The sequence below is a fragment of the Gigantopelta aegis genome, chromosome 4 (assembly GCF_016097555.1).
Source record: "Gigantopelta aegis isolate Gae_Host chromosome 4, Gae_host_genome, whole genome shotgun sequence".
NCBI lineage: Eukaryota > Metazoa > Mollusca > Gastropoda > Neomphalida > Peltospiridae > Gigantopelta > Gigantopelta aegis.
Genome location: NC_054702.1, coordinates 44,003,566 through 44,016,646, shown reverse-complemented (window position 1 = coordinate 44,016,646; position 13,081 = coordinate 44,003,566). Strand labels below are relative to the sequence as shown.

Below are 13,081 nucleotides of genomic sequence, written 5' to 3'. Positions count from 1 at the left end.
ATATATTATGATTCAAATGGTAATCAATTCATATTATGATATACCCTACATGTTGTTACCAGTGTACTGATATATTATGATTCAAATGGTAATCAATTCATATTATGATATACCCTACTTATATTGATATTCCCCATTATTTGAGATGATCTATATGTTGTAAGGTTTAAATATTTAATAAACTTCAACTTGAGTCATGTATTTTCTTTATTTTGTAAGATGCCTTCCTTAAAATACTGTTGATAATTTCTTTCTTGTTTTTTTAATTTTTAATTCCCTCAGGGGAAACTTTCATATAGTAGTAAAATGTTAAAATGATAAACATTAGATCAAGGGCTAAAGGTATATACCAGGTATGTGTATTTAAAAAAGAAAAGAATAAGTAAATTGTAGATGCAAATACTGTTGATGCTACATTGTAAATAATTTACATGTATTCTGATATGTGTCTTATGATACAAGGTACATGTATTGTGATACAAACTTGTTTAAAATACCCAGCCTGACCTGAACATTAAAAAACAACAAATTCCATTGTCCAGAACTGTGAATTCACAAAATAGGATTGTTCATATTAAAAAAGTGGTAGAAATATTTCGAGTGTATTGTTATTCTAGAATATCAGAGCATTGGCAACAAAATGGTCATCATATCACAATGTGTCGAGTTCTCAACAAAAACTGTAAAATATATTTGTTTTGTAACACGTGGCTCCAAATTTAAAAAGGTTTTTTATGGGGTCAGGGATTGTTGTTTTTCTATTTAATGCTCTTGGCATGTGGGTTTTTTTTAAAGTTCCTTTCTCAAGTTCAAGTTTAAAAATATTCAAGCCAAATATTCAAGCCAAATCCACTCTGTGTGTTGGTTTTTATTTATAAAGTCGGAATGGCAGTCGTCTGAGTGGGATACCGGACCGGATTTTTTTTCTTAGCCCCTGGCAACATTCGTGCCCACGACAATTTCACAAGCAAATGAAGAAATGAACGCTCTTCAAAAGAAAGAATGCTTCATGTTAGAACAAACTGAGGGGGATAGCAAATGAAAAAAACAAAAATGATCAAAGAAAAAATGCCCATGTTAGACTGCACTAAAGAGGATAGACCTTTTTATAGAAAGACATTTTGAAATATTTCAGTGAATTTGATGTGAAACATTCTCTTAACAGGTTTCATTAGCTATATTTATAATACAAAATTTTCATAAAAGATTTTTGGATGTTCACACACATTTTTTTTATTTCAATGACATGCAAAAATATACGAGACTGGGGATCGCAGGGGGGGGGGGGGGGAGGTTGGTGGTGGTCAAGTGTCCCCTTCCAGTGCTGGAGCAAATATTTGCATTGAGGAAAAAACAATGGAAATATTCATACAAAATTATCTGGATTCAAACCTTTTCCCTCTCTATTTCTATTGTTTACTCACAATATTAGTTGTAATCTATGTAAAATGTGTAGTGATTCATTTGAAACCATATATATATATATATATATATATATATATACAGCTGTTTGGTAGTAATGCAAATATGAATAAATGTTGTTTTGCAGATTCTGGCATTTTCAATCAAGAATTTAATTTGGGCAAATTTTAGGTTGCTCCCCAACCCCTACTTAAATGGGAGCCCATATGCCTATGATGACGACATGATTCCATCATACCAAAAAACCCATCTTCAGAATATGAAAGTGTATAATTTCTTTCATATAGTAGTAAAATGTTAAAATGATAAACATTAGACCAAGGGTTAAAGTTATATACCAGGTATGTGTATTTAAAAAAGAAAAGAATAAGTAAATTGTAGATACAAAATGGTTTCAGTAAACAGCTCCAATGTGAATACTCTATAAAACAATTCAGAAAGCAAGGCTGCTAGCTATCAAACTCAAATATTTTAGCATGCTCCTTGCAAAAAAAACTCTTTTTGAAGGATCTAAAACAGGAGACACTGTGGCTTTCTGTTGTATGTAGATGTTAGTAAACACGTAAGTAGCTCTTCAAACAGGCATGTGGCAGAAAGCACTCTGTCCGTGCCAAATTGTCCAACACTGACTGCATAGTGTGGCAAACATCAAAAGGACAGGCTAAATGAGACATCAAATAAATGCACACGGACACGTTTTCAACTGCTGTTTTTAAAGCAATTGCTGCACACACTGCAGTTTGCAGTCTGTTGAAAGGTTCATAAGACTGCACAGTGTTCCTTTGTTGAATTGTTTGTGGTTTCACAATTGCCCTGACTCATAAAGGTGGGATATTACTTACTGTCATGGCCACTGGTGATATAGTCATGGCATATTAGTCACCTTCAAAAACAAATATTAGGTGTTTGTGAGAAGGCTTTTAATTGAGACCCAATTTTATAACACCGTCCCACTCCCAGACACATCAGCTTGACCATCGTTGTCCTCAGTAAACTCTGACAGAGTTCTAACAGAAATAAGACTTCAACAAACAATTAGCCTGGAAATACGACAATTTTGTCGTTGTTCATTAGTTCAAATGTAGTTTTATAGCTTATTTTTAGTTAAATATTTTGTCAGTATATAGACTATAATTTCTTTCTTTTTTTAAATTTTTAATCCCCTCGGGGGGAAACGTTTTGCCAGGCCAATTTTATGATACCTTAACAGAATCCATAAAGAAATAAAAATAAAGGAAGTGAATTGATATTAACCACTAGGGCAAGTGAGATGGGAGCCATTTAAAATTAATTAGTATGATTACAAGTCAGAATGTTGCAACATGGTCAGGGAAGAGCTGCTTATCACAAGTCTTCAATACCCACCACCCACTGAATTTCAATATAATTCAATTATAAGACTACGACTGGTATATCAAAGGTTGTGGTATATGCTATCCTGTCTGTGGGATGGTGCATATAAAACATCCCTTGCTGTATTAGAAAAAATGTAGCGGGTTTTCTCTCTAAAGACTATATTGTCAAAATTACCAAATGTTTGACACTCATTAATGTGCTCTAGTGGTGTCATTAAACAAAACAAACTTTAAATCACAAGTCTTCAATACCCACCATCCACAGAATTTCAAAACAATTCAATTATTAGACTTAACATACCCATGACCCCCCTCCCCCCATGTATTTGCTAACTCTTTGTGAAGCAACTCACCGCATTCACTCTCTTGGATGCCTTACAGAGGTCCTCGAAGTCTGGTTGAGAGGCATGTGTTTTAGTTAACAGCTCATTGAGGTATTCATCGTATTTCGCAATCCGGTCAATCTACAAAGATAAAAATAGGTCCGTTTTTTTAAAATAAGGTACCTTACAAAAACAACTGTTTTTAATATAATTCCTCCAGAGGTAAGGAAATATACTGTGATAATTGTGAAAGCATGGTAATATTTACTAGTTAGCACTGTTACAGACTTGGGGCAGGATTTAGCTCACGGTAATGTGATAATTGTGAAAGCATGGTAATATTTACTAGTTAGCACTGTTACATACTTGGGGCAGGATTTAGCTCAGTCAGTTGAGTGCTCGCTTGAGGTGCAAGATTGAACCACTTGATAGATCCATTGAACTGAATGGATTTTTTTCTTATTCCAACCAGTGCACCACAACTGATCCAAGGCTGTGATATATGCTTTTCTGTCTGTGGGAAAGTGCATATAAAAGATACCTTGCTGCATTATGAAAAATGTTGTGGGTTTTCTCTGATGACGTGTTAGAAATGTTTGCCAATGATTAATTAATTAATGTGCTCTAGTGGTGTCAATAAATAAAACAAACTTTATTTGTTACAGACTTGACCAGTTTTGGTACAGATATTTATTTGTATGTTTATGCTCAGTTATGCTTGCTGTGATTGGAGTTATCCAATCAGTCCCCTAGATCAGGCAGTTCTTATTGTGTAATTATCTTGAACAATGCATCTTAATACATTCAGAAAAAACATTCATAATACACAAATAAACAATGTGCTGAACCTGGTGTACTACCTTTAGAATAAGCCTAAATAGCTGGCAGTAAAATAAAAGACTTATTATATGCTAGAACAATTGTGACCTGTTGTTTTAGAGAAAATCAACAGTAAGGTTCATGAGTGTACCCAACAATATATATATATATGGCTGAAACAAAAATTGTCTGTAATACATGTACAGGGAAATGTCTTTTAATCATGGACTTTCAAGACACGTCTTTGAAGGCTAATGTTCTCAACTATAATTTTTTCTCACAGAAAAGTGTAAAATGTATTGTACTTTCATCTTTGTTACTAAATGCATGGTTTTTCTGAAACATTCAAGCACTTGAAAATAAACTTGAAGCACATAAACATAAAGAAAGAAAGAAAGAAATGTTTTATTTAACGACACACTCAACACATTTTATTTACGATTATATGGCATCAGAAACCCGCTGTCGCCACTTCATGGGCTACTCTTTCCAATTAACAGCAAGGGATCTTTTATTTGTGCTTCCCACAGACAGGATAGCACAAACCATGGCCTTTGTTGAACCAGTCATGGATCACTGGTCGGTGCAAGTGGTTTACACTTACCCATTGAGCTTTGCGGAGCACTCACTCAGGGTTTGGAGTCGGTATCTGGATTAAAAATCCCATGCTTCGACTGGGATCCGAACCCAGTACCTACCAGCCTGTAGACCGATGGCCTAACCACGATGCCACCGAGGCTGGTCACACATAAACATAAAAACTTTAAGCATCTGAGGCTTTTCATGGTCTATGTGAAACCCCCAAACCCCCAAAACAACAAATGTGTAAATTAGAGAATGGATAATTATCATTGTATTAATCAGGAACAAACTGTCCTCCTTGTTCTACACAGTAAACAACGACCCCATTAAACATGCTATAGTTAGTAAGCTGAAAAGTTAGTCACAAAATACAGGCCTACATGCACTATATATTCTACATTTATAAGTCACATAAAACCTCTGCACTGCCTCAGCTACCCGGATTAAAAACAAAACACATCCTAAAACATGACCCTCCAGATATTATACATACTTAACCTTACATAAATTATTAGTACTGTAGATAGCATACTTCAACTTAAGGTACCCACCTTTTTGTTTTTTGTTTAGAGCATCTATCTGATTTTAATGGCTTCTTAAACAAACTGAAAACTATTTTGTTCCTTCTAGTAATTTTAATCCACCATAATGCTCTCTAGTTCACTTCCTACTACTGAACTATACACACAGCATAACGAGGATACTTGTTCTGTGTTACTGTGTCATCTATGATGGCAGTGACTGCGTCGCGGCTCACTGAGCACAGCACATTGTTCTAAGTTGAAGTATATAAATTATGATTTGTGTCTCCACACCTATTCACACAGGTCAGGGCAAGCCCTATGATTATGGATGGTGGGCAAACCTCCCATACACAGAAGCCTCGACCTTCCTTTCAAGGAGGTCTGTTCACAGATTCCAACAGCCAAAATAATGTCCTCTTACAAACTATCTCACTACTCTTATCATCACAATGACCAACTATCAAAGTGGAATTACAATCAACATATTTGTTTTTCTTGGTCTGTTGTATACAGGGTAATATTAGTAGCCCAGAATGTTCTATATTTTGTAAATGCCATCAAACACAACAAACACATTTAGGTAATGTAAACAAGTGAAAAGAAACATGTAAAGACCTGTAAGTATGAGTAAATGTGGGGTTTTTTGTTGCTTTTTCATTATGAAGAAAGTATTATTCACGAAAGTGGGTGGATAGAAGAATGCATGGATAGATGGATGGATGGACAGATGGATGGATGGATGGATGGATGGATGGATGGGCTACTGAATGGATGAATGGATGGATGGATGCATGGATGGATGGACAGATGGATGGATGAATAAAAGGATGATTGGATGGATGATTGGATGGATGGATGAATGGGCAACTGGATGGATGGATTGGTGACTGGATGGATGGATGGATGGATCGATGGATGGATGGATGGATGGATGGATGGATGGATGGATGGATGGATGGATGGATGGATGGATAAATGGATGGATGGATGGATACATGGATGGATGGATGGATGGATGAGGTTGGGTGCTTGAATGGATGGTTGGATGGATGGGAGGATGGGTGGATGGATGGTTGGATGGATGGAAGGATGGATGATTGGATGGATGGATGGATGGATGGATGGATGGATGGATGAGGTTGGGTGCTTGAATGGATGGTTGGAACGATGGATGATAGAATGGATGGGAGGATGGGTGGATGGATGATTGGATGGATGGAAGGATGGGTGACTGCATGGATGGATGATTGGATGGATGGATTGATGGATGGATGACTGCATGGATGGATGCATGGAGAAAGCTAGTGATGAATATTACATGGATTGATACAAATACAAATAAATATGATAGCTAAGAATTACAACACATGATTTGTGTTATCTTTCCATATGTAGGCATAATATATTCTGTTAATTAAATTTTGTATGTGGTCAAGTGAACTTCATTTATACAGAACTGCTGCACATCAAACACCAGTGAAGAGAGAGCTTGCATCATGCTGAAGGGAGCACTAAAACTTAATATCATAATTGCTATGTACACACCCCGACTATTGTGAGAAGTTTATGATCAGATCAGACTGTGTGAACAGACAGTGCTATTAGTTTCAGAATCAACCCAGACACGCTGGGAAGTGGTAACAACATGCATGTGCAATGGATGGATGGATGGATTGATGGATGGATGGATGGATTGATGGATGGATGGATGCATGGATGGATGCATGGATGCATGGATGGATGCATGGATGCATGGATGCATGGGTGCATGGATGAATGGATGCATGGGTGGAGAGGTGGGTGGGTGATTGGATGGATGGAGGGAGGGATGCATTAATTGATGGATGGATGCATTAATGGATGAATGGATGGATAGATGAATGGATAGGTGGGTGCATGAATGGATAGGTGGATGGGTGATTGGAGGGATGGATCTGTTAATTGATGGATGGATGGATCTATCAATGGATGGATGTGTTAATGGATGAATGGATGGATAAATGAATGGATAGGTGGGTGGGTGATTGGATGGATGGATATGTGGATGGATGGATGAATGGATGGATTAATGGATAGATGGATGCATGGATGCATGTATGGATATGTGAACATACTGATGAAAACAGTTAATAGACAGAAATCTGGTTTATTTTTCAAGTTTAACCAAGTTTAGTTATAATAGTGTCATTGTGAACATACTACATTTGTATAACGTATGTCCTATTGTTATCCGCAGGATCCAACACAGGTCAGTATAGCACTTGTCGTAGGGTCAAACCTCTTCACTGGACCCTTGGAGTTTTCTGCCCCATCCCAAACAGTGCCCCACGACATGTATGGTATATGCTGTTCTGTCGGTGGGAAACTGCATATAAAAGATCCATTGCTAATTTTAAAAATGTGGCGGGTTTCCTCTCACAACTATGACTGAATTATCAAATGTTTCACATCCAATAGCCAATGATTCATAAATCAATGTGCTCTAGTGGTGTCGTTAAACAAAATAAACACTCCTATTGTTTACGTTCTGTCATTCTGTATTGTATTTTATAGACTATATAATTAAAAAGGTTTGTAAAAACATTTATCTGAGAGATTTTAGGAAGATTAGTGGGTGCTTTTTTTTTATATCCAAATGCTAGTCTTGGGGCTTAATTGGGATATTTCCATATAAATTACAAACGTTGTCATTGTGGATGTGCCATCATGGCCAACTACCCTCACCAAATGCCAGTAATGCAGCAATCCTTGTCTGAATGTCTATCATCAGGACCTGAAATACTATGGGTTCATGAGACCACTGAATCTAACAGGGTTTTCTTTTGGGATTAATAGACTGAAACAGGTAAAAAAAAAAAATGTGTTACTGTTTAAACAATAATGGTCTTGTCATGTTACCATTAACAAAACCGTATCTCTGCATAAGTAAGGAACAAAGTAAAATTTTTTATTCAACATTGTGTTCAACACATTTTAACTGTGGGTGTCAGATATATGGTTAAGGACCACACATATAATGAGAAGAAACCCACTTCTGCCACGCAATAAGCTACTTTTTGATTAGCAGCAAGGGATCTTTTTACATGCAGCATCCCACAGAGCATATTTCACACCACAGCCTTTCTTATACATGTTATGGTGCACTGGCTGGAATGAGAAATAACCCAATGCTCCCCCCCCCCCCTCCTCCTACACACACACACAGAGATAGCATAGTGCATAGCACCACCTTTCTTACATCTGTTGTGGTGCACTGGCTGGAATGAGAGATAACTCAATGCCCCATCCCCCCCCCCCCCCCCCCCCCACAACGAGGACCAAATCCCAGACTGACTGTGCATATGCAAAGCACTTTATCACTGTGCTACATTCTGCCCCTGCATACCTAAGTGTCCAGTAATGAACTGAGAACTTCATCAACGTTTGTTGCTATATTAAATACTGTTTTAACACAAAGAGTGAATTGACCCAGAAAAAACCCTAATGATCACACAGACAACAATGTATTACAGCAGAGGAGAACTCTGTTTCATAAGAAACCTAATAAGACCTGGATGTTATAGCACTGGCAACTTTAGACAAATAATATCCCACAATGAAATATACTTATGGAAAAAAATAAGGGAACATACTAGCGTCATAATGTCTGTATTTCATACCAAGCTGTAATGTGGGATTGAATGTCTGTAGTGTTGAATGTGATGTCTATATGTTCCCAGTCAACATTATTTCTTGTTGCTATCTGTGTGATCCTTTATTTCTTTCCATCAGTATATATACCACGCAACAAATACTTTTATCAGAAACAAAACTGTAATATTTTCAGTAAAACAAGAACACAAGAAAATCCATGTTTCAGTGTGTACACCAATAGTCATAACTTGTTTGTTTGCTTGTTTTCTCGGGGAAGGAAGAAGGTCTTTTATTAATTCCTGGAAACGGTTTGTTCCTTCTGAACGGAATAGTTCACATGCTTAAATGTTGAACTCTTTGAAGTCTCCAATCCAATTACCACTTGAATGTGACGCCGAGAGGACCTGTGTTTGTTCATTGATTAGCTCAGAGTTTTCAAACTTCCGTATGTCCGTTACACGGGCATGTAGACAGTGTTGAGTAAAATCAAGTGTTTGCATCCAGTAAGAATCGTTGATCTGCTTGTCAATACAAGTGGCCACAGAGAACAACACACAGAACAAAGCTCCGAGTTAAAATCAATTGAGAATACATATATATTTAAGCTAGTGTTAATCCTGTGAAAATAGCTGTGTACGGCATATGATCGTTTTGAGGGGAAGTTTGCTCAAGAATTGCTTTTCAAAGATGGAATGCATCTTGCTCTCGTTTACCTTGACAGCGTGAAGACATTTATTTAATAAGTAAGTTCTCAAATTTACACAAACCCAAACACTAATCCACATAACTAACACATTCTGTGTAAAACACAATCTCTGGACAAATATTGAACAAATAACTGCAAATAAAACAATAAATTATTCTTTGTTTGAATGGGTCTTGTGGAGTTTTTTTTTTAATATATTTCTGTTGAAAGCTGTTAAAAAAATTAAGGTTTTTTTTAGAGAGCTTAGCTTTTAAGTTTGTAATCATTTAGACTTATTGTTCAATATTTGTGTGTGTGTGCGTGTCTGTGTGTGTGTTTGTGTGTGTGTGTGTGTGCGTGTGTGTGTGTGTGTGTGTGTGTGTGTCTGTGTGTGTCTGTGTGTGTGTCTGTGTGTGTATGTGTGTGTATGTGTGTCTGTGTGTGTCTGTGTGTGTCTGTCTGTGTGTGTGTGTGTGTGTGTGTGTGTGTGTGTGTGTGTGAAGATTTAAATATTTGAGGTGGAGAATAATGGTTAAAAATAAATAAATAAATCACTTTATGTTTCTTTAATTCATTTGCCTTGATGGTATAGCATTTCTATAGTAGTCTGTGTCACCAGAAGGCATATATATATATTTAACAAATTGAGGTACAATTTACCACAGTGAAACATCAGAAAAATAACAAGTGACTGTCTACTGTTCACTTCCAATGAATTGCTCTTGTAGTCATAGCAATAAAACCTTTCATTTCATAAATCAGGAACTATCTATAGTCTGTCCCATCCTCCTACCAAAAACATTTTGGTAAATAATTTCAGTTTGGTTTGACGTAAGTAAAGTGAAAATGTTTTGGAAATAACCAAAAATTACTGTTTTTTGTGTGTACAATTTAGTAAACAATCAGCTCAGAAAAAAAATAACTTGTAGTAAATTCCAAAATATGAAAAAAGCTGTTCCCTGTGGGAAAGACTACAGTTCTTATTTCTTGATATATCTCATTTATTCCTGTCAACTGCATATTTGTTAATTGCATAAAATACTTGAGGAATGAGTAAAAAAGAAATACAAATTTTTAAACTTCAATTAAGAAAAACCCATCAAGAATGACAAAACATTTTAGTCTAAAAAAGAATCCCATAGTGCATATTTCCGCGTAAATGCGAATTCAACAGTACATATTTTAGTGTCAAAAGGAATTCGACTGCACACGTCAGTGCACAAAAAGAATTGGTGCAACTTCCTGAAATTGACTGGCAACTTGCAAACAATTTAATTGTTACGTCACCTCCCTCAACTAAGTGGTCAATAATGACCGCTGAGCGGCGTCTAGCTAAACGTCTGATGGGCGTGTGGACAATACTGCTAATACATGCAAAATGTTGTCAATGGAGGAAGTGAAACATGACACTAGTGCAGTATTGATCAGCAAGAATTTAGCCATTTCCTTCCTCACCAACATCCACCAAAACTCTTGTCTGTTCACTTCACAGTTGGTCACTTTCGACATGCAAAGAGGATAACGTGATTATTTCAAGAACTATGGAATTTTCTTTTTACAATTTTCATTCACAGTTGTAAACGTTTGGTAATGGCTTACTATGAGCTTGGAACAAACAGAAAAAACCAGGACCTATTTCATCTCGGCACGAAGATGTATTGAACTGTGAAATTCTGAACTTTGTATTTAGAATTTCGTGGTTTGATTGTGGCTTAATGCAAGAATGATCCCAACACAAGTCTCACTCTCCACCGACAGGGAAAGGGTACAAAATGACAAGACAAAACGCTGAGACAATAGTGATGAAATGATTGAAACATTTATCACAAATCACTGGACGCCCACAAAATCCACAAATGCATTCAGTGTTATTATCCTCTTCCTGTAGGATTGGACAATTCTACACGTAACAACGTGTACCCACGTGTCAGTGTCGGTTCCACATATATCAACATGTACCCAAGTGTCTATGTCAGTTCTACACGTAACAACATGTACCCACGTGTACCCCCATGTCCGTGTCCATGTCGGTTCTACACGTAACAACATGTACCAGTGTCAGTGTCAGTTCTAGATGTAACAAAAGGTACCCACGTGTCAGTGTTGATTCTACACATAACAACATGTACCCACATGTCAGTGTTGCTTCTACACATAACAACAGGTACCCATGTGTCAGTGTCAGTTCTACACATAATAACAGGTACCCACGTGTCAGTGTCGGTTCTACATATAGCAACATGTACCCAAATGTCAGTGTCGCATTTATGCATAACAACATGTACTCACATGTCAGTGTCGATTCTACTCATAACAACATGTACCCATGTGTCAGTGTCGGTTTTACATATAGCAACATGTACCCACGTGTCAGTGTCACTTTTACTCATGACAACATGTACCCACGTGTCAGTGTCAGTTCTATGCATAACAACATGAATAACCTATGCAGTACCTATGTATTTGTTTTTAACTTTAGATAATGACAATGTTTGACCAAATGTACTAAATGTGTCAAGTTAAAGTTTGTTTTCTTTAACGACACATTAAAGCATATTGATTTGTTAATCATCGGTTATTGGATGTCAAACATTTCGTAATTTCGACATATTGTCTTAAGATAGGAAACCCACTACCTTTTTTCCATTAGTAGCAAGATATCTTTTATATGCACCATCCCACAGACACCATCCTACACATATACCAGTAGTGATGCACTGGCTGGAGCAAGAAATCACCCAATGCGTCCAGATGGGGACCGATCCTAGACTGACTGCATATCAGGCGAGTGCTATACCACTGGGCTATGTCCTGCCCCCTTAAATGTGTGATATATTCTTTTTTAAGAATGTACAGACAAGTTAAGGATGTATTAAGTTGGTCTCTTGGACATGGCTTGTGACATCAATAAAATGAAAATTACAACATTGCCTGGTACATGTTTTAATAAGTGGTTAGCTAGGTTTGCGACAATGGTTATTATAAAAACACGAGGATATCTTCAAGCATAAAAGAAAAAAAACCCATGAAGTTTCATAAGGACCACGTTCAGTTAATAGCAAGGACGTACAGGTATACCACTTCCATAAATGAAGTAGGCTATTCTTGGATCTATTGACATATCCAAAGACCTAGCACAATGATTTCATTGAGTTTTTTCATTTTAATTTATTTGTATATAGTTCATCCCATTGAAGCCCCCAGTTTGGTGGGGGGGGGGGGGGGGAGGATGTAGCCCAGTGGTAAAGTGTCAGTGAGCTTGTCAGTGGGCTCATTGGGCTATTTCTTGCTCCAACCAGCACATCACAACTGGTATATTAATTGACATGGTATGTGCTGTCCTGCCTATGGAATGGTGCATATAAAAGATCCCTGGCTACTAATGGAAAAATGTAGCGGGTTTCCTTCCTTAGCCTATACATGTATGTAAAAATTACCAAATGTTTTGACATCCAATAGCTGATTAATAAATCAATGTGCTCTGGTGGCATCATTAAATAAAACAAACCAACAAACAAACCAACAAACAAACCCACTGTTTGGCTGACACTTGTCAAGAACACAGGTCAGTGGTTAGTGACAGTGTGGTCCATGAAGTGACCTAGAGCCAGATTAACCTGACAGCCAAGCAGTGCTGGAATATGTACAGACCAAACACCCACTGGCAGAAAACACATTGGCTAAACACTAGCTACTCCATCAAAACCCAAACTGAGTGAAATCCTCTTCCACAGTGTA

General features: G+C 37.1%; 1 protein-coding gene across 2 annotated transcripts in view; it reads right to left on the bottom strand.

The window, feature by feature from the left end:
* Nucleotides 1-13,081, bottom strand: part of LOC121370590 — a 304,206-nt gene that overhangs the window by 140,282 nt on the left and 150,843 nt on the right. For both annotated transcript variants that reach the window (XM_041495912.1, XM_041495913.1), the window contains one exon: nucleotides 3,131-3,241. In XM_041495912.1, the coding sequence (XP_041351846.1) occupies nucleotides 3,131-3,241 (111 nt within the window). The remainder of the gene's footprint in view (nucleotides 1-3,130; nucleotides 3,242-13,081) is intronic.